We start from the raw sequence: 22,637 nt of genomic DNA on the forward strand, positions 1-22,637 counted from the left end.
TTTTTAACTATAGGCAAGAATCCTTACCCTCATGGAGTTTAAGAGCCAGTAAGGGCATTGAGGAGAATAAACAAGCAAATTATACGGTGTGTCCCTTTCTCCATGAAGCATTCCTAGATGTGGCAGGAAGGGTTAAATTCTACTCAAGTAGTACTTGTTTATTTCTCTTTTATTTCAAAAAAGTGATTTCTGTCTCTACAATGGCACCCATTCAAAATTTCATTAAAAAGAGATAATGTAAAGTACTCAGCACTCCTGTTACGATGAAGAGAGATTTACCATGGTCATCTGTGCATCCTCCCCATTTGGGTTTCTTTTTATGAGCTCCATTATGGGGTTTGAAAATGACTGACAACATGTGGGAGATGACATGTCAATAACACTGATTTGCAGTATAGAGTCCATGGTTCTCAAGATATGACAGGGTAAGCTTGCAGCTGGGACCATCATGACTTGTAGCCTCCTTCCCCACTGTTCCTCAGCTACCCCGCTCAACTGAGGGTTTAGTAACCGCGGGCGGACTCTGAGACTTCCTTCCACTCCTTTCTCTAATTGGGACCAAACAGGTATTAAGTGCATGTGTCCAGCTAGCTCTCTGCTGTGCCCTGGCAGGCACAGGGACTGTGTGACAGCTGGTGCCAGGCATCTGCAAGATGCAGCAGATAGCAGCCAGTGATACGGGAAACAGAGGCAGAAGGAAATGTAGAAAAAAATTAAATGTCCTTTTAACCTGCAGCCATATTGACAAATACTTGAGATCCGCAGAGTATAACATTCCTCCAGGAAGCTCCCAACTGTCTTAATGCTTTGCTAGAGGGAAAAACAACCTTAGCTCGACAATAGCAAGGCCTCCAGAATCCTGTGAGTCTTCTTTAGCCTATGAAAGTCATTTTGGAACTTCCCTTTTCTTTACTTCCCCCAACCCCAAAGTATATCATCAGTTGCTCCTCACAATCCTGGGGTTGCAGCTCTTTCTGCCCACGGGTCTTGTCCCGGTGCTTTAATAAAATCATCTTTTTTGCACCAAAGACTTCTCAAGAATTCCTTCTTGGCTGTGGGCTCTGGATCCCAACAACATTACTCAAACCATACGACATCACCAGGACCTCTTGGAGTCCGCCAGATCTACAGCTTCCTTATTACCAGGAGCACCTGGACAAAATACTAGACTTTCCTGAGCCTCTCGAATAAAACTGGGATCATACCTAGGTTGCAAAGTTGTCAAAAGGATTAGAAGGGGGGGGGGATGACACTTCTTGAAGGGGTGGGTCTTGAGCCACCCCATCTCCATCAGCCTCCCTAGTCACTCCCCAGATAAACTCCAAGTAAAATAGTGTACTCGCTGTGTGTGTGTCCCCTTTAGGACAGGTCTGGCACCCCTCTTCCTAACAGATTTTTGCCCCTAAGTCCCTTCTCTATAGAAATCTTGAGGCAGGTCCTGAAATTCATACCCATTTATTGTTAGTAACTGGAGGATCTTATAGGCATGTTCTCAGAATATCAACGCTAACAGAGCCTTTTAAGGCTCTTCTGGGAGGCCTGCTATCATGATACCCCAACTCAGTCAGTGGTTTCTGAAATGAATGAAATAAAGGACAGTCAAGCAGGAATCCATCAAGCTTTGAACCGCTGCTTTCAGGCGGCGGCGGCCCCTGGGGAATTTCTCCCCGCTTCATCTCCCCTCCGCTCCCCACTGGCCCCCCTCGGTCAGGTCGGAGGCGGAGGAGTCCCGGAGCGGGGAGCCCAACCACAGCGGCTCAGAGGCGGGCGCCGAGTCCGCGAGGGAGCCGGGCCGGGGTGGGGTGGGGGGGTAGTGGTGGAGAGCGGAGGGCGGAGGGCGGAGGGCGGGGGGGCGGGGGGCGGGGGGCGGGCCCCGGGCTCGCAGCCGTCACGTGGCGAGTCAGCCGGGCGCGCGGGGCGGGGCCGGGCGCGCGGGGCGGGGCCGGGCGCGGTAAATAGGCGCGGGGGCAGGCTCCGGGAAGCTACGGCGGCTGCTCGGCCCGGCGCTGGCGGGGGCCCCGGCGCGCTCGCAGGCTGCAGGCCCAGGCTCTCGGCTGCGGGGCTCGGTGAGTGCGGGCGGGCGGCCCGGGCGTGGCGCCGCCGCGGTGGACGTGACCTTGGAGGGGCAAGGGGAGGCCGGGGCGGGGGGGGGGGAGCTTTGGCGCCCCCGCCAGGCCCAGGCGCGGTCCCGCGGCATCCCCGGGGCGGGCGAGAAGGCGGGGGACTCTCGGGCCGTCACAGCCGGGCGGGCAGGGGTGGCAGCTCGCACGCTCCTAAAAGTCGTTGCGGTGAGGAAAGCAAAACACACACACACACACACACACACACACACACTCTCTCTCTCTCTCTCTCTCTCTCTCTTTCTCTCTTTCTCTCTCTCTCCCCCTCTCTCCCTCTGCCCCCCCCCCCAGGCGGGCAGCCTGGCACCCACCCCGACTCCGGCCAGAAAGCAGGCGCCCGCCGGCCCCCTCCGCTAGGGCTGTGTTCGCCACCCCAGGTGGGCTCACCCCGACCCCCACGGTCCGCCCGCCTCCGGGGTCGGGCCTGGGAAGCAGCCCGGGAGGAGCTTGCGGGAAGAGCTTGGCTTGGATCCAGGTGACTTTTGGCTAGAATCTAGCTCCCCAGCCCGTCGTGAGCTTCCGGGCCTCAGTTTCCTCTGGAAATTGCTGAGATCATAGTGTCTCCCTACATCTGTTTTAGGTGTTTTCTTATTCCAAAGAGTTTGCTTGGGCAACTTTCTGCGCACAACCACACGCACAATTCTAGGGACCCCGGAAGATAGAAACCAGAAAACTGGAACCTGGAACTGGGTGGAGCAGGGAGGGTGGAGGCCACAGGATGAGTTAAATCCACTGATGGGAGGACAAATTAAGCAGAGGGGTTAGGAGACTAGGTAAAGGGCTTGGGAGCCCCAGTCGCCCTCTCCCTGGGAGGTGGGGGAAGATGCCACTCCCTACTTCTCGACTTGGTGGAAGGGAGACCGTGCCTTCCATAGGCCAGGACTGTTTGAGAGAAGGGAAAGCAGGGCAGAGTCCCTGGGGCACCACCTCTTCCCTCAGTTAATGACCCTGGAGGCCTGGGAGAGGGAGCATCTGGGGAGCAGTGAGGGGTGGCTGAGTCTGGGGGGGGGCTCAGCAGGCCCTCCAGGTGGATGTGAATTGCATTTGCCTTAGTGGGCCTAGGTCCTTCTCTTCCCCTGGCACTGAGGAAGCCAACAGGCTGTGCAAGCGTAAGGACAATAACCCAGGCCCCACATCCCTCCAGGAGTCCCTCACACCAGTGGGAGGGGCGGGGGTGGGGTTCACATGGAGACCTAGCATCTTTAGTTAACCTCAGAAAAATGGATCAAGTGCCTCCACCAGACACAAATGTATCTGGGATGCATTCATCCCGTTGAGTCTATAGATTCAGAATAAGAAGGTGAAGAGGCTTAGAAGGGTGTCTGGTTGGGTGAGGGCTGCTTTTCTTCCATAACATCCTTAAATAATGGAGATTTTTTTTTTGGTGGGTTTTTGTTGTTGTTGTTGTTTTTGTTTTGTTTTAAGTAGGCTTGGTTACTTAAAGTAGGCATGGTTACCCACCATGGGGTTTGAACTCAAAACCCTGAGATCAAGAGTCACATGCTCTACTGCCTTGAGCCAGCCAGGCACCTTGAGAATTGTTTCCTGTTGGCACTGGTGAGGGTGACCTAGAGCCCTTGAACTTTATAGAGAAAGGAGCTGAGCTGCACCACCCCTCCTGCCACGCGCACACACACACACACACACCCTGTGTGGCTTTTCCCAAAGAGAGTTAATGGTGCCCTGAAGAAAGCTTCTGCTCCAATCTTTTTGGGCATCTGCCCCAGAGCTGGGGTATTGCCCCTCAGCAGTGGAAGGGTGTAGCTCCCTTATCTGGGGGCTTCGCAAGCCAGCCCAGCCCCGGCTCCAGTAACTCCCTTGCTGTTGGGTCAGGACAGCTCTGTTTCCGGACTGGTCGGGTGGTGAGGGGGGTAAGCTCTTGGGCCCCAGGATGAACCTGTCCATGTGCTGCTGATTCAGCATCTTGAGCTGAGGCCTTTCTCTTAGACTGGTTCTTTCTTTCCTCAGTTATAGGACCTGGGCGTGGGGATAGGAAGTTGCACACATTTTAGGGCTAGGAGATATTTTGTATTCCTGTTGGGCAGTTGGACTGAGAAGCAAGGGAGAGCACATTCAGGGGAGTTGTGGGGCGTCTGTTGGGTGATTTTCTTAAATGTGGTAAGGAGTTGTGGTTTTGTAGAATATCCCTAGGGTCCTTGGGAGGGAAGGACTGGGCTATTTCCGAGTAAGGGCTCGATATGTCTGCTGCCTGTTTTAGATAGTTTGACATAAGGAAAATGCGAAGATGATAAGAACTGGGGATTTTTCTAGATCAAGAAGGATGGAAATCAGGCACTTTTCATATGGTTCAGCCTCACGTGCAGAGAGGTGGTGGGGGTTGACAAGTTGATGAATGTAGATGGGGCACATGCAGGTGGGTATTGTACTCAGTGGATGTTGGGAGGCAGTCAGCAGCAGTGTCTACACCCGGTCCCGAGTACATCATCACCTCTTGGTTTAAGCTCCTCGCACACTCCAGAAGCTGCCTAAGAAAGGGTGTGTGGGCAATAAATCCTGGGTCTTTCCATGGCTGTTCATGTTCATATCCCACCGAGGGATCAAATGCCAGTATATATTTAGACTTAACCAGTCTCGTTTCTAACCTCCAGCCTCATCCCCACACGCTTTCCCCAACTCAGGCTTGTGTGGGGTTCACAAGGAGTGCATTTCCTCTTGGACACGGCCCCAGGCGGGAGGCAGGTTTCAGCTTGTTTGCTCTGCAAGTCCATTACCGCCCCCCCGTGCCTTTTTCTGCTCTTCTGCTCTTCCCCGGGGACGTGGTAGCTCCTATCTTGGTCCTCTCTTTATAATTCTCCTGCACGTTTTTGGGGGTACTTTTAATACTTTGTATCAGTCCATGAACAGTGTTACTAAAAGTGATATAACTGTAATGGTGCTGCTTGTATCCTTTCCCACTGGTGTTAATGAGGTTTATTATTTGCATTGATAATGCAACTCTAGTTCATGCATCTTAAACGCACAGTATTTACTGAGGGACAGGTTGTTTTTACTTTCTCACTGTTCAGGGCAGCCTGCAGTAAATCCTTGTACCTCTCAGGCACCCCCAAGGGTTTCTCTAGGGCAAAAGCAGGAGAAGGCCAGTTAATTCCTGGGTCATAAGATGTGTGCGTCTTCCGTTTTGCTAGATACTGATAGAATGCTGTCCAAGTTTTACCAGTATATCCTACCAGCAGTGGTGAGGGTTCCTGTTCCTCATTTACCACCACTGGATATTACCAGACTTTGATTTTTACCAACCAGATGGGTTTGAAATGGTGTCGCTCTTTTAATTTCTATGACCAGAAATTCAAATAATTCTTTGCTCTTGGAAATCATTGATGAGTGAGGATTTCTATTTTTGTTGTTGATCACTGACAGTGCTTGTAGTTGTTTTTTTGTTTTGTTTTGTTTTAAGATTTTATTTATTTGACAGAGAGAGAGACAGCGAGAGAGGGAACACAAGCAGGGGGAGTGGGAGAGGGAGAAGCAGGCTTTCCTGCGGAGCAGGGAGCCCGATGCGGGGCTCGATCCCAGGACCCTGGGATCATGACCTGAGCCGAAGGCAGACGCTTAACGACTGAGCCACCCAGGCGCCCCAACAGTGCTTGTAGTTTTAATGTGTTTGTTAACAGCTAGAACTCACCGAGATTTCTTTAGATCCAAACAGGTATCTGGACTTCTGCAATTAGATAACCTTTTCTAATTTTTTTCTTTTTAACTTTCAGAATGCATGTGAATTTTGGGTAGTGCAGTTTGACTCTTCCACTTTACAGATGAGAACACTGAGGCTCCTGAAAGCTTGTGACATGACAGGGGTCGCTAAAATAATTGTGGTGGAATTTTAGAGTTTGATCTCTTGGTAATTGTCCGTACCTACTCAGATACACTCTTCAGGGCACGCGTCTGGCGTTTTCTCAGGCACCACTTTATCCCTCACCTATAAAACAGAAGTTCGATGCAAGACCAAAGGTCCTTTCCCAGCATTACTGTCTTCAGACTGCGGGGTGCCAAGGAAGCTGCCTGCCTGTGTTATCTGTCTCTACCAGGCTCCTAATTCACTTCAGTCTGGCCATCAAGATAACCTAGTCACTAGCAAGGGTAAGGGGAGGAGGATGGGATAGATACCACCAAAAACAGTAAACTGATCCAGTCTAAAGCACTGCAAGAACATCCGAGTTACTCTGCCAAGAGACCCAGCAGGGGCTGGGCTTCTCCGTGACCTTCTGACCTGGGTTTGGGCAGGGTGTGCTTACACATACACAAGTCACACAGCCTCTGGGCTTGCACAAGCCCTGGGAGGGTGGTGCCAGCCAGGAGTCCTGGCCATTCTGGGGCTGAGGCATTGGCAGACATCAGCTGGGAGCCATCTTTTCCTCCACTGAGCCCTGTGGGTGCTTGGGAGTGCTTTGTTCTGGTGGGCAAGATAGCACAATGAACCAGTATTTAAGGACTTGTTGCTAAAAGTAGGGTGATGATAATTTTTCTGAGAATAAAAAAAAAAAAAATAGCCTGGGACGGCACGGATCGCCCCGCCTGTGAGTAGAGAGCTGTGTGTTCCCCTCACCAGTGAGGACACAGCCATTTCCTGGTGGCAGGCAGTCCATCGTCAGGACTGCCTACTACAAGCCGCGCTGCGTGGAAGGCACTTTGGAAAAGACCATCTCCTTCCATCTCCCAGCAGCCTCGTGAGGCAAGTACGTCTTCGTGGGGCCTCGAGAGAGGAGCCAGGACCAAGCTGGGGAGGCAGCGCCTTTCTGTTGCTTGCTTTTGTCACTGCCAGTGTCTCAGCCACCTGAGTACCCAGCCCGCCTGCGGGGAGATGAGATCTAGCCTGCAGTCGAATTAGAGCCACGTGCTCCTGTGAGCTGGGGAGGCGTGGAACGCTAATCTCGTTTAAATCCCCAAGGATTTGTGCAAGCTTGTATGAAGTAGTCCTAAGGTCTTTCAGAATCCAGGCGGTATGCCCATTTTAGAAACAGAGACTTGAGAATGTAATGCCCCCTTTAGCATCTCAGTATCAGACAGTATCAGAGACTGTGAGCAAAGCTGGTGAGCAGAAGCTTCCAGAACTTTGCCCAAATTCTTGTTTCTCAACAGTACAAAAATTTGCACCTGCCAAGGGCCTTCCCAGGGTCCATTATTTGAAGCCCAAGGTTGTAATTTTCCCGTTTGTGGGATGGGGGCTGCTGTGGCTGATCTTAAGCAGTGTTCCGTTTGTGGGCGCTATAACTAGATGGTTTCCAGGCGCTGTGGGAGAGGAGTTTGAGTAGGCCTGCCCTGCTCAACCCAGTGGGAATTCCCCGGTTTGGGGACAGATGGTTGGCAGGTGGGCAGCAGGGGGAGTACCTGTGAATGGCCTAAACTGTTTACGTGGGTGAGGCAGGTGGGGCCACCTTCCCCTTTTTTTTTTTTAATTTAAAGGTTTTTATTTATTAGAGAGCACAAGTAGGGGGAGGAGCAAAGAGAGAGGAAGCAGCAGACTCCCTGCTAAGCAGGGAGCCCAACGTGGGGCTCCATCTCAGGACCCCGGGATCATGACCCAAGCCGAAGGCAGACGCTGAACCGACTGAGCCACCCGGACGCTCCCGGGTGGGGCCTTCTCACTGCTTCCCCTGGTTCCCCTGGCACCTGCAGGGCTGTGAGCTACACTGCAGTGGCTGCCCTTTCTGGGTCACACAGCAGTTGCCTGGGGGCGTTCAGCTGCAGGGAGCCTGGCTCTAGACGCCAGCTGGTGCCCGTTCATCCTCACAGCTCTAAGGAGACAGTTGGCGACGGGGAGCCCTTTTGGTTTTGTTATTTTTAATTTGAAGGTTGTAAGCCATGAAGCAGTTGGACGCGTTTCCATTCCGAGCAGAGACAGGAAACATCAAGGCCGTGATTCAGACTCAGAGGCAAGGTCGCCTTCAGTTCGAGCGGAGCATGTCTGAGATGAAGGCGCTTGTGTCAGCCACCGCGGAGGCGTCGCTCGGCAAGTCGCTGTCGGAAGAAATGAAGAGCTGCCTAGTTCTGGTGTGTAGGTAGTGCACCGAAGGGCTCGAAACTTCCGGAACAGCTGCCGTGAATGTGAGAGAGAAAGTCGCAACCAAGTTCTGTAGCAAGAGCAAGGTCCCACTAGACCTTCCCAGTGCTCCTGCCTGCCCACCGTCCCCCTCGTCTGCAGGCACTCTGCTGATGATCTGCAGGGCACAGCCTTGCTCCGTGGCTCTGGGCAAAAACAAGGCCCTCGGGTTTTGGTCCTTTAGAGCCAGCTGTGAAGGGGGGCCCGCAGTACATGAACCCTGGCAGTGGGCGGGGCCGAGCGGAGGAGGGCATGAAAGCCGTGCCGGACACCCATTCATCTGTTTCTGTATTGCCCAGAAGATTGCAGCTGGGCGTACTTGGAAATTTCAGCTACCTAGGTCCTGTGTCCTTAGATTTGGGACAGATTGAGAATCCAGTCTTCCTGAGGGCTCTCCAACCTCCTAAGGAAGCTTTGGTAAAAATCAATCTCGGCAGCAGCCCAAACTGATTCCATGTCCTTAGAGAATATCAGGACCGAAGCCTTCTGCAACTTGGCATCAGCCCCTGCGTTCATTCCATTTCATTCTAGAGTCCCAAGGTCCACACTAGTCCCAGGAATGGCTTCAGAGTAGTCTGGGGAGTGATTATGCTATGGGGGGTGGGGGGGCTAATAGGATGAGCTAACCACCTGGCATTCAGTGGGATGTGCTTCCATGGAAACTGTCGAGTGCCGTAGGGGCCTGGAGAGGGAAGAAATGTAAGAGCCTGTCTTGTTCAGCCAGGGATTGGCTTGGCAGAGGGCCAGAGGGGTCCACCCAGGAAGACCAGCTGCCTGAGGGCTGGAGGTACCATCTGCCCACAGCTGTTCCCTCCACGGTGTCCACGCCCTGCAAGCGGGTCTGGTGACTTGCAACTCTTCTTACCCAGTTTGGGCCCTTCTTTTCTCACAGAATAAGGACTTTCTGTTCATTCTGTCCTGTAATTAAAAAAAAAAACACAAAACACAAAACTGAGAAAATGGGAAGTGTTCGCCCCAAAGAGGGGAAGCGAAAGCTGGTTGTGTTTCCAGCAAAGGCCGTAGGACCACGGCCAGCTTGCTGGGCGCACAGCTTGCGTTAGCCAGTTGCTGTCGCTGGTCCGCTGCGCACGGTTCGTGCGGATGCAGGAAGACGCGGGATATCTGCGTCTGTCCCTTCTAGCCGGAGAAAGCTCAGCAGTCTCCCAGGCTCTAAAATGGAAGCCCAGTTGGAGGATAATTGAGGTTAAACCTCATTTTTAATTCAGACTTTTGTGATGTAGAGGTAGGTACTGTGGACAGGTCTGGAGTGGACTGAAGTTACTTGGCACAGGCTAGCAGTGGGGGCAGGCGGGGGGAGGGAGGGCAGAAAGGAGGGTGGTGGGTGGCACCTGGGAATTGAGGGTGCCCAAGCGAACAGCCCTTCGCCGCTTTCTTACTATAGAGCAGGTGCCGTTGTGGCGCCCTGGACTTCCACCTGGAGAAATGAAAGGTCATCAGCCCCATTTTACAGCTGGTGACACTGAGGCTCAGTGCAGGTTGGTACTCAAGGTGTACAGTTAGTAAGCGGAAGATCTGAACCCAGGTCTCCTGACTCCAAGCCCAGTGCTCATCCTCGCCATAGGCTACAGCAGCTGTTCACTACCTGAACCCCAATCCAGACTTACTCCCAAATGCCACAGCCCTGGGATGCTGGGCTGAAAGGAAGAGTTGTCCAAGTGCTCAGTGCTAGGGGGGCTTTTAGTCAGTGGTTCAAGCTGAGCTCCCGCCCTCCAGGCTCATGGCTGTGCAGTTCGCTGGGGCCCCTGGTCTCCCTGACGCAGGGTTATGATGGGGAGAATGACGTTGACAGGAAGTATGGAGGAGGACCTGTGGAACCAAGAGAAGAAGGGCAAGTGCGTGAAAGTCTCACTTGCGGGGGCCTGGCAGGCCTCAGAAGTTGGCCTGGCTGTGGCCATGGCAGCCCTTGGCACAGAAACAGAACCGTCTGGGAAATGGGTGTGCCTGTGTTCTCTGCCACCAGAAGAACCAGAGAAAGCTTGTTTCAAGTCCAAGTTATCATGGAATTGCTCCCATTTTCCACTTGCTCATGATTTAACGTCTCAGCAGGTGGCAGAGCCCCTGGGGGGTCACCTGGGGATGGCCCTCTATGACCTGTAGGGAGCATTCACATGGGGCTGCCTTAGCACCCCACCACATTCCCACAGCTCACGGTGAAAGCCGGGGAGGGCGACCCTCCCAGGTGTGATTCTAGCGGGCTTGTCAGCAGGCCTGGCCCTACTGGCATGGGTCTGAACACCTATGTGCCCAGAACGTACCCTCCAGTGTTCACCCGCTAGGTTCTCCTATCGTGGGAAAATGTGGAGGTGCCCAGTGTAAGTCGGAGGGTGTCCAGATAAAGAAAGGGAACCCGACTGCTTTGCTTCTTTGCTCAGAAGATGTTATGAGAGAGACCTCAGCTCCCTTGCTCCTTCCACCGTGTGAGGACACAGCAAGACATTTACCTAACAGTTGGGAGACCATGTGGGTCCATGACGTGGTCATGGGAGCACCAGCCTCCCCGTGAGTCACTGAAAACAAGAAGATTAAGTGGTTTTTTTTTTAATTTTCTTTTTAGATTTTATTTATTTATTTGAGAGAGAGAGAGAGCACAAGTGGGGAGGAGAGGGAGAAGCAGGCTCCCCGCAGAGCAAGGAGCCTGATGCGGGACTCGATCCCAGGACCCCGGGATCACGACCCGAGCCGAAGGCAGACGCTTATCCGACTGAGCCACCCAGGCACCCAGGTTAAGTGTTTTGAGCCGAAAGTCACTAGGAGAACGCTTCACTTTGACTAGGAATCAACTGGAAGTACATTTGGGAGCTCAGGGTTTTGGGTAGCCCTAGCTACTCTTCTTCCTAAAAGAGCAAAACTTTGAATATAATATGTTCATTTAATTTTTTTAAAAAAGATAGTGAAAAATAAGTCTCTTCGCCACACATACTACTTTTCACGTTTTTGGGTTTTTTTTGATGTTTTGCATGTGGTAACGGTCATAGGCATGTACATTGCTTCATGGGCTCACACGCTTACCATGACTCATCTGCTACTTGCTTTTTTCCCACTTACATGTATCTTGGGCATATTTACTTTATCCGTACAGTATGATTCACTTCACCTAGTTCATTTTGAATGGCGCTTTCTGTTCTGTTAATCATTTACTGTAACATAACAGTTATTCAGTTACTAGACACTTGCTTTGTTTCTGGTCTCTCGTTATACAGAGAATATTTAGTAAACATCTGTATACCTGTATCTTTGAATTTGAGGCCAGTAGGATAAATTTCTAAATGTCAAATTGCTGAGCCAAAGGGCATACAGGTCGAAAAATTTATAGAAATGGCCCGGGTATCGTCTCCATGATTGTGCTTACCACCGGGGTTTAGCAGCCCAGCGTTTCTGCCTCCCCACGTCTGACCCCCGCCAGGAACCAGCCAGCCGCCCAGCCTTTGCAAGTCCTTCATTTAATCTCAACTAATTGAGTATCTTTTGATATCTGATGGCCATTTGTAGTTTTGTTTGTTTTTTTTAAGATTTTATTTATTCATGAGAGATGGAGAGAGACAGAGGCAGAGGGAGAAGCAGGCTCCCCACTGAGCGCGGAGCCCGATGTGGGGCTCGATCCCAGGACCCTGGGATCATGACCTGAGCCGAAGGCGGACGCTTAACGACTGAGCCACCCAGGCGCCCTGTACTTCTTTTTCTATAAATTCATTGTGTGTCCTTTTGCCATTTCTCTATTCTGGTTTTATTCAGGTTTTTAAGCGCCTTTTGCATATTAAGGAAATGAAGCTTTAAGTATATGGGAGTACTATTTTGTCAGTTTGCCACTTTTTATCTTGTTTTGTTTTTCTAGAAAAAGAGGCTTTATTTTCATGTAATCAAGCACTGTCTCTTTAAAGTTTTGTTTGTCAATCATAGATGGTTCTCACTCTGATACTACAGTTTTTTAAAGTGCATTTACTGTTTTCTTCATACAGCTTGTTTTTACTCAAGATCCTTGTTCCGTGTAACACTTCCTGTGTAAAGATTCAGCCTTACTGTGTATTTCGAAATGTCATCCACTGAAACGTGCCGTTTCCCCTCCCACCTGTGCCACGAAAGCTAAATCCCCCCACGGAGAGTGGTCTGTTTTGTTGAGCAGACTGTTCCTGGGCCAGTGTCAGCCAGGGTTTTATAATATGTTGACTACCCCAGAGGGCAGGCCTCCATCCGTGCTCTTTTCCAGAACTGTTTGCTGTTGTCACGTCTTTATTCTTCGGGATGAATTGTTGGCTTAAGCGGCAGTCAAGTTTAAGTCTTGCGTCAACTGTAATTCACTGTGGGAGGCTGCATGGTCAGTGCATCTTCGGGAACCCTGTGTCCTGGGAGGAGGTGGGTCCCTCTGGAAGCCGCTGGGGTCAGGGACAGGAAACCCTCCCCCTTCCACCCCCACTCCCCACACAGGTGTCCCACAAGGCCCCCGGGGCGGTGGCACCCGGAACATTGCTTGCTTTCATTAGAGCTCCTTGCCTAAGAGCATGATTCAGAGGCGGGGCTGGTCTCCTGACTTGCAAGCCAGTCTGAGATCTAAGGACTGTGGTTATAATGTCATGGCTTCCCTTCCTTCCTGGAAAGACCCATCTTTGAAACAGAGCCCTTGGCTGACTGGAAAAACCAGAGAACGTCCCGGACTTGTGCCACTGGCCAGACTGGCTCTGCCCCCTGGTGCTACTGAGACTGGCACATGCTGGGCTTCGTTGGCCTGTGTTGGCTTGTCTTATGCCCCGAGTGTGGCTGGGGAAATAGATTCTCTTTCGCGTTTTTCTTATCTCAGTGGTCCTCCACTTGGGACCTAATCACCCAAGACCGTTTACTGTCTCAGAGCACTAACCTGGAAAAGTCTCAAACTTGGTTCGACAAACCCAGGGAGAGGCAGTTGGGCGACAGCAGGGAGGGCCCTGAACCCCCGTTTAGCCCGAAGATCTGGGTCTGTTGATGGGTTGCGGATGCAGGCGTCCGTGCTGCCTGGGGCCTGGGCCCTGGGCTTCTGACGGACAGCAGGGCCGTGCCGGCCCCAGCCCCGCAGCTCCCGAGATAGCCGCCGGCCACCCAGTGAGCAGCGCCATCAGACGGTGAGCCCGGCTTGAGAACGGCCGGGGGGGAGGCCCAGGAGGCCCAGCTGCCCGCAGCTTGCTCTGTCCCGGCCCCGGGGCATCTGGAGGACACGCGGACGCAGCCCGTCTTAGCCCCTTGGGCGGCTCCCGACAGAACAGTACAGACGGGGTGGCTGCTAAGCAGAAGTTTCTCAGTTTGGGCCCCAGGGTGGGAGTCTGAGGCCAGGGTGCTGGCACGGTCAGGTGAGGGTCCCCTTCTGGCTGTGTGCTCCCATGGCAGAAGGTGAGAGCGAGCTCCCTGGGGTCTCTCTGATGAGAACACTGGTCTCATCCTCATGACGAATCACCCCCCCAAAGGCCCCACCTCCTAATCCCATCACATGGGGGTTAGGATTTCAACATGAATTTGGGTGGGGGGCTGGGGTGGACGAACATTCAGTCCACAGCACGGCCCTGTGTGCTACGGGCACGGATTGGGACTTTGCTGAGATGGGGCCTGGGAGCCCAGGGGCACTGTTGGTCTTCGAGGGCTCTCTGCCCCCCACACCCACACATTTCCGAAGAGGAGACTGAGAAATGGAACCCCTGAGTTGTTTCTGGCCCCAGAACCATGCTGCCTGAGATGGCACCCCTGTGTATGTTACGTACTTGAACTGAAGTATCCTGATGTCTTTTCTAGGTGAATCGAAGATCCAGCTTCCAAAATGTGGCAGCTCTTGGCCACCCTTGGCTGCCTGGTGGTGCTGACTGGTGCCCAGAGCAGGCCGCCTTTCCAGCCGCTGTCGGATGAGCTGGTCAGCTATGTTAACAGACGTAACACGACGTGGAAGGTGAGCTGTGGGGACCGCCGCTTCTGTGCGCGCCCCTGCCGCAGGGGTGCGGTTGGTGCGTTGCGCCTCCCGAGGGTGGTTGCTGCAGCTGTGGCCCATAGGACCGTCTGTCCCGGAGAGTCGGTCTGATTGAGATCGTGGCCACTGCGGACCGTGCCAACCTCCTCCCTGCTCCTTGCCCCCTGCGCACGCGTGCGTGGTGGTGCATGGGGGCTAAACGAGCTCTGGAAGTGCTCACAGCCAGGAGGACCCTGAACCTCGCTCCCCCACCATGGTAATTGTTAAGGCTCATCGGGCAGCTCCTTGCTTCTGCCCAGCCCCCGAGGCCTGGGACTGCAGGAATAAAGAGACGAAGAATGAGCCATGTTCAGGGCTGCAGAGGGTTTCTCTTGACCTCAGCAAATGTAGCAGATCAGAGAAGATACCCAGTGGTCTGGGAGTTGCGTGCCCGCCCGCCCGCGCCGGGTGGCTCCCTCGGGACGGGGCCTCGCTTGCTATGAGAGGTGCCTGTCTTAGTCCGTCCACACTGCTGTAACAAAGTACCACAGATTGGGTGGTACATAAGTAGAAATGCATTGCTTACAGTTCTGGAGGCTGGAAGTACAGTTTCAGGGTGCCAGCATGGCTGGGTTCTAGGGAGGGCCTCCCTTAGTGGGAGGGGCAAGCCAGCTCTCCTGGGGCTCCTAGAAGGGCACTAATCCCGTTCGTGAGGGCTGCACCCTCGTGACCAAATCGCTCCACCTTCATGACCAAATCACCTCCCAAAGGTCCCACCTCCAGGTACCATCACCTTGAGGGTTAGGTTTCAACATGAATTTGGGGGGATGCATTTGTTCTATAGCAATGACCCAAGTCCCCTTGCTCTGCTGAGCTGGTCGGGACCCCTGGCCTTGTCAGGCCTTCATCTACCCCCACCCCTGGACACCCCCTCTGTTGACTGCTGTGGCTGGGGCTCTCTTCCAGGCTGGACACAACTTCCACAATGTGGACCCGAGCTACCTGAGGAAGCTATGTGGCACCTTCCTGGGTGGGCCGAAGCTGCCCCAGAGGTGAGTGCCTGCTGCCTGGGGGTGGATACGGTGCCGCCCCTGCCCCGCTGCCATATGAACAGCAGGGGTGTGTTTGGGACCGCGGGAAAGAGGGAGTAAGAAGGCCTCCTTGGCATCCAGAGGTCTCCCTTCTCCCGGAGCTGCGAGACTCTGCCTGACAGGGCTCAGCCCCCAGTGCCGTGTTTCCTACTGTGCTTCTCGACGTGTCTCAGAGGCCAGTGGGCAGGGCCCTGGGTCTGTCCTGTATGACCTGGCTGGATCCAGTCTTGAATAATTGAAGGAGACTCTAAGAAAAGCCATCTGATCTGCCATTAATGTTTCATTTTTTCTAGAGAACTCTGTAATGGGCATTTTCAAGTAGATACTACTCTTATAAGAAGCATTAGAAATATCTGCCAATGTGGATGGAGTAGTTATGGGACATCACACAATGGGGAAGATATTAAAAATGTTGTGAGGACCCTGGGCAGACCCGAGATGGGGTGAGGGGAGTAAGAAACACAGTTATGTGGATCTTGTGGCCAAACTCCTGAAAAATATCCAATAAAATAAGACTAGAAGGAAGCACAGGGAACGAGAAGATGTGTGGAACGGTAGAGTTCTTGGTTTGGTTTGGTTGTGTAAAGTTCCCAGGGGACATCTCTGCAGATGTCACCTTCAGCTTGTCCTTCCTGTGCCTCCCTTTCCACGTGATGGCCCAGCCGGCAGTCGCTGATGTCTACGGGGACGGGGGAGGGTTGTAAGATGAGAGTTTGGGGATGCCTGGGTGGCTCAGTTGGTTGAGCGTCTGCTTTCGGCTCAGGTCGTGATCCCGGGGTCTTGGGATCGAGCCCTGCGTCGGGCTCCCTGCTCAGCAAGTTTGTCATGGAGGCCTTCCTTTATCTAGAATTTGGTTTGCCGAGAACATGATTCTGCCTGAAAGCTTCGATTCCCGGGAGCAGTGGCCTAACTGCCCGACCATCAAAGAGATCCGAGACCAGGGCTCCTGTGGGTCCTGCTGGGTGAGGCCCTGCTGGCTGGGAGGGGCCCGAGCATGGGGGGCGGGGGGCACTTGTCCGACCAGCCGTGAGTGACTAGGGAAGTTACGTAAACTTGCTGAGTCTCCATTTCTGTCAACATACAAATCATGAAGATCCCTGTGGTCATGAGTTATTGCAAGAACTAGGTGGAAGAGTCGATGTGCAAAGCACTCTGCATGGAGTCTGGGTGTGGCCCGTGTGTGGGTGGTGAAGCTGTTTTTACTTCTCTGTTGGACACGCTGTCCCGGGCCATCAGCAGATACCAGTAGTTTTGAGCTCTGCTCTGCCTCATGAAGACGTATCCCATCCGTATCAATGAGCTATCTTAATTTAGTTTCTAACTGTGGTAAAGTACGCATGGTATAAATTTAACCGTCTCAGTCATTTTTAAGCGCAGTTCGGTGGCATTAAGTACATTCACGTTATCGGAAATGCGGTCACCGGGGTCCATCCACAGAGCTCTTACCACCTTGTAAGAATGGAAACTCTGTCCCCATTAAACACTAATCCGCCCTCCCCAGCCCCCCAGCAACCACCCTTCTACTTTCTGTCTCTTACTGACCAGCCTAGATACCTCATATTAGTAAAATCGTACAGTATTTGTCCTCTGTGTGAGCTGTTTTATGTTAACAACAACCCACGTTTTAGAAACGAACTTGAGTGCGCACGTAAAGATTTGGGGCGGACTGGTCTCCCGCTTTAAAGACACACTTGAGCGCCAGGACCCTCACTGACATGGGGGGAGACTAGCCACCAAGAAGGTCTGAGGCGTCCACTGTCCTCCGCTGGGGTGGCTGGCAGAGCCCACGGCCCAGGAGTGGGGCTCACCTGTGTGGGGCTTGTTTCCGCAGGCATTTGGGGCCGTGGAAGCCATTTCTGACCGGATCTGCATCCGCACCAATGGGCACGTCAACGTGGAGGTGTCTGCCGAGGACATGCTCACATGCTGTGGCGACCAGTGTGGGGACGGGTGAGTCAGAAGTGGCCCCTGGGGATGGCACCCGGAGCCCCCAGGCTGAGGCCTCCCTGAGGACAGGAGTGGTACTCCAGGTCAGCAAACGGTCCTTTGCTGAGACAGCTGGGGTGGGGGAGTCTGGAAGCAGGCCCCGGTGTGACTGCTACCTTCTGGAAGCCGCCTGAAGCCAGGCTGAGCCCGCAGCGCTGGGTGTGGGTGGTTCGATGCGAGCACACCAGAGATGGTCTCAGAATATGCGGCTGAACTTCCGATCTCTGGCCTGGTTTTTGTCATCCTTGTTCCCTTTCCTTGCTCAGGGAAATGTAATGGGGCCTCGTTTCTGTAACGAAGAATGATGGGCCCCCAGCTTGGTCACGGAACCTAAATTCCCACCGTGGGTGCCTGCTTTTCTGCCAGCTCTGGCCTTGGTTTTACAGCCATGGTTCTCGGATACGGCTACGGAGTAGAAATACCTGGGAGTTAAATAAAAGCATCCAGGCCTCACCTCATTCCGATCAGCCCAGTTCCCGGCATTAGCGTCGTGTGTATTAAAACACCAGGGGATTGCAGCGTGCTGATTGAGAATCTGTGTGACGGCCTGGTTTGGGGTAGACATGAACACGGGGGTCCTTCTGTCTTGTTGGGGAGGGTGGTGGGCAGGCCCGGGAGCTGGGGCGATTCCCCGGAAGAGGTGACTATCCCAGGGAGGGTGAAGTGGGCTTCCTGGGGACCCGGGAGAGCTATTGGGCTAGCTGCTGAAGGTCCTTGTGGATCCATAAGCGACCCTGGGGCCTTGGCAGCAGGTGGTGTGGCCTGGGAGCAGCTAGAAGTTCTCTCACAGTGAATTTAAAGAGTGGCTCTTTTCTTAGCTGTAATGGGGGCTTTCCTGCTGAAGCTTGGAACTTCTGGACAAAACAAGGCCTGGTTTCCGGTGGGCTCTATGAATCTCATGTAGGTGAGTGTCTGCCCTCAGCCCCTCTCTGGCTAGCTGGATTTCATAAGCCACGAGGAAGAATGGTCTCCGCTTGCATTATAAAGTGCGGGTTGAGCGTTGAGGGCAGGAGGCTGAACAATCTGGTAGAAGCAGGCGGTCCCCTCCAGGGCAGAACAGGCAGGCTTAGCGACGGTGTTCGTGCTGCACCTTTGACCTCCTGTTCCTGTGGGTGCTGCCCTTGTGCCCACAGAGGGCTTCTGAAGAGACTGGCAGCTGATCCCTTCCTTTCTACTTGGCCCCCCAGGCTGCAGACCCTACTCCATCCCTCCCTGTGAGCACCACGTGAACGGCTCCCGGCCCCCATGCACAGGGGAGGGGGATACCCCTAAGTGCAGCAAGATCTGCGAGCCCGGCTACACCCCGTCCTACAAAGAAGACAAGCACTATGGTAAGGTGGGGCCCGCGCTCCCAGCACCCCGGGGCCGGGGACCCGCTGACACCCTTCCCGAGCCAGAGGAAGGGAGAGGCCGGGGCAGTCGACCCTTGGAGTCAGGAACACAGGAGGGAGAAAGGAAGGTCGTGACTGACTGTCTTGTCAGCGGGAGCAATACGCTGCGTTTTCTGCCTGTCTCCATGCCGAATCCGGCCCCAGGATCCCCGATGTGTTGGTCACAGACCCTTAGGGTTGGAGGGACCAGGCCCCTCGTTTTACAGGGGAGTGATCTGGCCTAGAACCTTCTGGGCACCACTCTGCCCTTCCTCTGGGGTCTCGTGCTCACCGCTCCTCCCGCCTCAGAGCTGTGCCCCGCCCCCCCAATCTCTGCTTCCCGGTCGGGCATCGTCATTCATTCCTCCCCAGGGAAGCCTTCCCAGGACCCTGGGCTGGACGAGTCCCCAAACGCAGTCTTCACCTGGCAGCTCCCCATAAGTCAGTGAAGAGCTGACAGATGGAGCCGCGGGGGGCACGTCTCACCCTCCCCTCCCCGCCCCTGGCTGGTTCATTTGCCAGGATGCAGTTCCTACAGCGTGTCCAGTAGCGAGAAGGAGATCATGGCGGAGATCTACAAGAACGGCCCGGTAGAGGCGGCCTTCACCGTGTACTCCGACTTCCTGATGTACAAGTCTGGTGCGTGTTGCCCCCTCATGGCAGTGGGGGCCGGGGAGGTGTGGGTTCCGGGAGGACCCACAGGGCTGGATCGCAGAGGAAGACGTCGGATTGTGCTGGCGAAGTCCCAGACCACGCCTCACATTCGGGGGGCCGGGGGGGCAGGAAGCACCTGGCTGTGGGATCCACCCTGGGGAACCCGACAGCCCCCGGCCCGAGAGCTGCCTTAGAAACCCCCCCATTCTAGATGAGCAGTCCGTGGCCGACCTCTGCTGTCTCCTTTCCGTTCTGCCACCTTGAACTCTTCAGCACTCTCTGCTCTTAGGAAACGTCATTGCATAAAGGGAGATGATTCTGGCAAGACGAGATTATAAAGCTGGTGCTTTTTTTTTCTTTTTTAAAGATTTTATTTATTTGACAGAGAGAGACACAGCGAGAGAGGGAACACAAGCAGGGGGAGTGGGAGAGGGAGAAGCAGGCTTCCCATGGAGCAGGGAGCCCGATGCGGGGCTCGATCCCAGGAATCTGGGATCATGACCTGAGCTGAAGGCAGACGCTTAACGACTGAGCCACCCAGGTGCCCAAAGCTGGTGCTTTTTAACAGTTCCCCCGCCCCCCCATAATTTAAAGGGGTGCATTTCCAGTTTGACAGACTGATTAACTCACCAGTGAGGCCATCGCCTGCTCCACAGGCCCCGTGAGCACGCTGAGCTCGGTCAGCACCGGCTGCCGCCACCCCGGCCTCTCTCTCTTCACCCCTGCAGGGTCCATCCCAGGGCAGCAACTTGAAACTCCTCAAGTTACAGAACCCTTTTGACAAATACATCCTTCCATGGAGTCCTAGCATGTAGAACGGATAGCTGGAATTGAATGTTAACGTTAAATTGACTTCTTAGATTAGAATTTATAACTTCAGTTTTCAAGGCAACCAACAAGCTCATTTTGTTGGGACTCCCCTTTAATATTTACTCAACATATTTGGGTGTTGGGCTTTCAAAAACCTATTGGAATGATTACCCCATGTGGCGGGAGCCCCTGGAGCCCTCTGAGAGAACGTCAGAGCGCTCTCTGTGTAACCTTGTTTGGGAGGGCTTGGTGGGCCCGGGGAGCCAGCTGAGTTGGAGCGATGCTCCGGGACCGGTCTCTGCCTGAACGGGCCGTCCCTTTCTCAGGAGTGTACCAGCACGTCGCTGGAGAAATGATGGGAGGCCACGCTGTCCGCATCCTGGGCTGGGGAGTGGAGAACGGCACGCCCTACTGGCTGGTTGGCAACTCGTGGAACACGGACTGGGGCGACAATGGTGAGTGGCGGCCCGCTGCCTGCTCACAGGGCGTGTGAGCCAGGACGGAGTGGTCATCTTGTCCTGCTCTGCTCCAGACACTGGGCCTGGGGCTCAGCAGTGACCTCCTGGGGGTTCCCTTGCCATGAAGGCAGATGCTGATGCCGAGAGAGGGTGGTAGGGATCAGGACGTGGCTTCGGGTCGCTTGTCCCTCACGCTTCCCCACGCCCCGGGTGCAGTGCTTGCTTATGTGGGTCAAACGGAAGTGGGGTCTAGAGGCCTCGTGACGTGGAGCCGGGCTACTGGGCAAACAGGAGAGGGGTCGGGAGAGCACCTTGGGGTTGGTTTGCTGACTGCTTTGGGGCTAGGCTGGTGTCTTCTGCTCCTAAGTCTTTCTGGGGTGAGTGTGAGTACCTTGGCAAGGGTCAAAACTGAGCACACTCTAAAGGCATATTTTTGCTTTCCAGGCTTCTTTAAAATCCTCAGAGGACGGGATCACTGTGGAATTGAATCAGAAATTGTGGCCGGAGTCCCATGCACTGACCAGTACTGGAAAAAGATCTAATCTGCTGTGGGACTGGTCCTGCCAGCCCTGGGGCAGTGTTTCCCTAAATATAGCCAGTTGGGCTGGTGAGGAGATGGGGAGGAATGTCTTTTATCCTTTCGAGTTGAGATAAGATGTAAGAGGTTTTAGACAGGGCCTGAAGGATTGGGCCAAACCTCGCGTCTACCATCAGAACCGTCTTCCAAGGAGACACGTCCAAGGCCTGGCTACCTCCCAGCCTGCTGGGTGGACTGCGGTCCCAGGGCACACTTAGACGACGTGAGCCACCGCCGCAAGAAAAGCAAGGCCTCCCACCCCCCGCCCCCCAGACTAGTGCCCGCACCCCAGCGCATCCTCCCCCCTTCCACGCACACCGGGAAGCCAGACCGAGACCTAGAGGGTTTGTTAGGCGTTCCAGAGGAATAGAAAGTGGAGTCCCTAACAAGACCAGTCCCCACCAGCGGCGGTACTTATAAGCAAGTAGCTCGCTAGCTGTGGACTAGGTTGAAAAGAAAACCAGTGGGGCGGCCCTTGGGGGAAAGCCGTTCTCCGAGGGCCCCTGCATCTCTTGAGCTTTGTGTTGTTGCTGCAAAGACCCTCTCTGGTCATGTCCTTGGCATGATTCCTTTTTAGGTGTTTTATTTTGTGTGCACCTCAGCTGATCATGTGAATGAGAGAACAGTTGGAGGATCTGTCCTCGCTTCACAGACCATGTCTCCCTCCACCACCACCAGGTGGTCACGACCCGATCGGCCTCCCAGCCTAATACAGTGAAACTCATTTGGGAGAAACCAGCTTTACCCGTGTAAAGATCACTGCTTCATTCTGTTAATTTAACCAGGAAAGGAATGACTGTGCCAATAAAACATTTTCTCCCTCAACGTGAAGTTTGTGTTCTGGTGGGATGCCACGGTCCGTCCGTCCTTACCCGACAGAATCCTGTTTTCCTGGATCCGGGTGTCCTTGAAACTCGAACCAGGGAACTCTTGCCTCAAACCATGGTTTCTCTCTTAGTTCCCTGTCACTTTCATCAACCCTGCTCTCTAACTGCATCCCCTACACTGTGTCTCAAGCCCGACGAGCTGCACCCCTGCTCAATTTCAAGAGCTAGGAACATAGTTGTAGTCCGTTTCGTACCAGCCGCAAACCAGCAGCAACCCGCGTGGGGCGTCACACAGGAGTGGCGTGGGGGGTGACGCCGGAAGCCACTTGTCCCAGCGGAGGGCCGGGTCGCCCTGATCGCTGCTGATGTTTGGGACGGGGTGGAAGCAGCCTGTGTGTCCTAGTCTAAGTTCCCTCTGTGTCTGGGTCACGTTGCCGGTTAAGAACTGTTGCTTTGCATAGTCCCGGTTAAGAATCCCAAGCAGTGAAGTACACTAGTGTTGGAGGGACAGGAAACTAGAAGAATTGCCCCCCCATCCCACTGGCCCGTCAGTACCTGACTTCTTTCCCAGCTGAGGGCTGGACTAGTTCTAGAAGCATGGGAAGTCTGACTTCCAATGGGAATTAGAAGTTAGGGATCAGAAAGTGCCTTATCAGATAAGCTCTTAAACACCTGCTGAATATGGAAGGGAAAATTTGTGAAAGCCGGAATTAAATGAAAAACTTAAAAATCTGTGACACCTGACATAATATTTAAGCGTTTAACA

General features: G+C 53.8%; 1 protein-coding gene across 1 annotated transcript; it reads left to right on the plus strand.

Annotated features, from left to right (window-relative positions):
- Nucleotides 1-1,928: 1,928 nt before the first annotated feature.
- On the plus strand, nt 1,929-21,869 carry CTSB (cathepsin B). Its single transcript, XM_036092398.2, has 10 exons — nt 1,929-2,066; nt 13,951-14,101; nt 15,065-15,150; nt 16,037-16,151; nt 17,021-17,139; nt 17,994-18,079; nt 18,363-18,506; nt 19,068-19,184; nt 20,336-20,464; nt 20,912-21,869. The coding sequence occupies exons 2-10, from the start codon at nt 13,976-13,978 to the stop codon at nt 21,007-21,009; spliced, it is 1,020 nt and encodes a 339-aa protein (XP_035948291.1). The 5' UTR covers nt 1,929-2,066; nt 13,951-13,975; the 3' UTR covers nt 21,010-21,869.
- The last annotated feature ends 768 nt before the right edge of the window (nt 21,870-22,637 follow it).

This window comes from Halichoerus grypus, chromosome 3, assembly GCF_964656455.1.
Source record: "Halichoerus grypus chromosome 3, mHalGry1.hap1.1, whole genome shotgun sequence".
NCBI classification, from domain to species: domain Eukaryota; kingdom Metazoa; phylum Chordata; class Mammalia; order Carnivora; family Phocidae; genus Halichoerus; species Halichoerus grypus.

Bases quoted from the DNA above. Each gene is read 5' to 3' on its own strand.
- CTSB (XM_036092398.2), top strand. From the start codon at position 13,976: ATGTGGCAGCTCTTGGCCACCCTTGGCTGCCTGGTGGTGCTGACTGGT. The intron at 18,080-18,362 runs GTGAGTGTCTGC...TTGGCCCCCCAG, and splicing joins GCTCTATGAATCTCATGTAG to GCTGCAGACCCTACTCCATC. The intron at 18,507-19,067 runs GTAAGGTGGGGC...TTCATTTGCCAG, and splicing joins CAAAGAAGACAAGCACTATG to GATGCAGTTCCTACAGCGTG.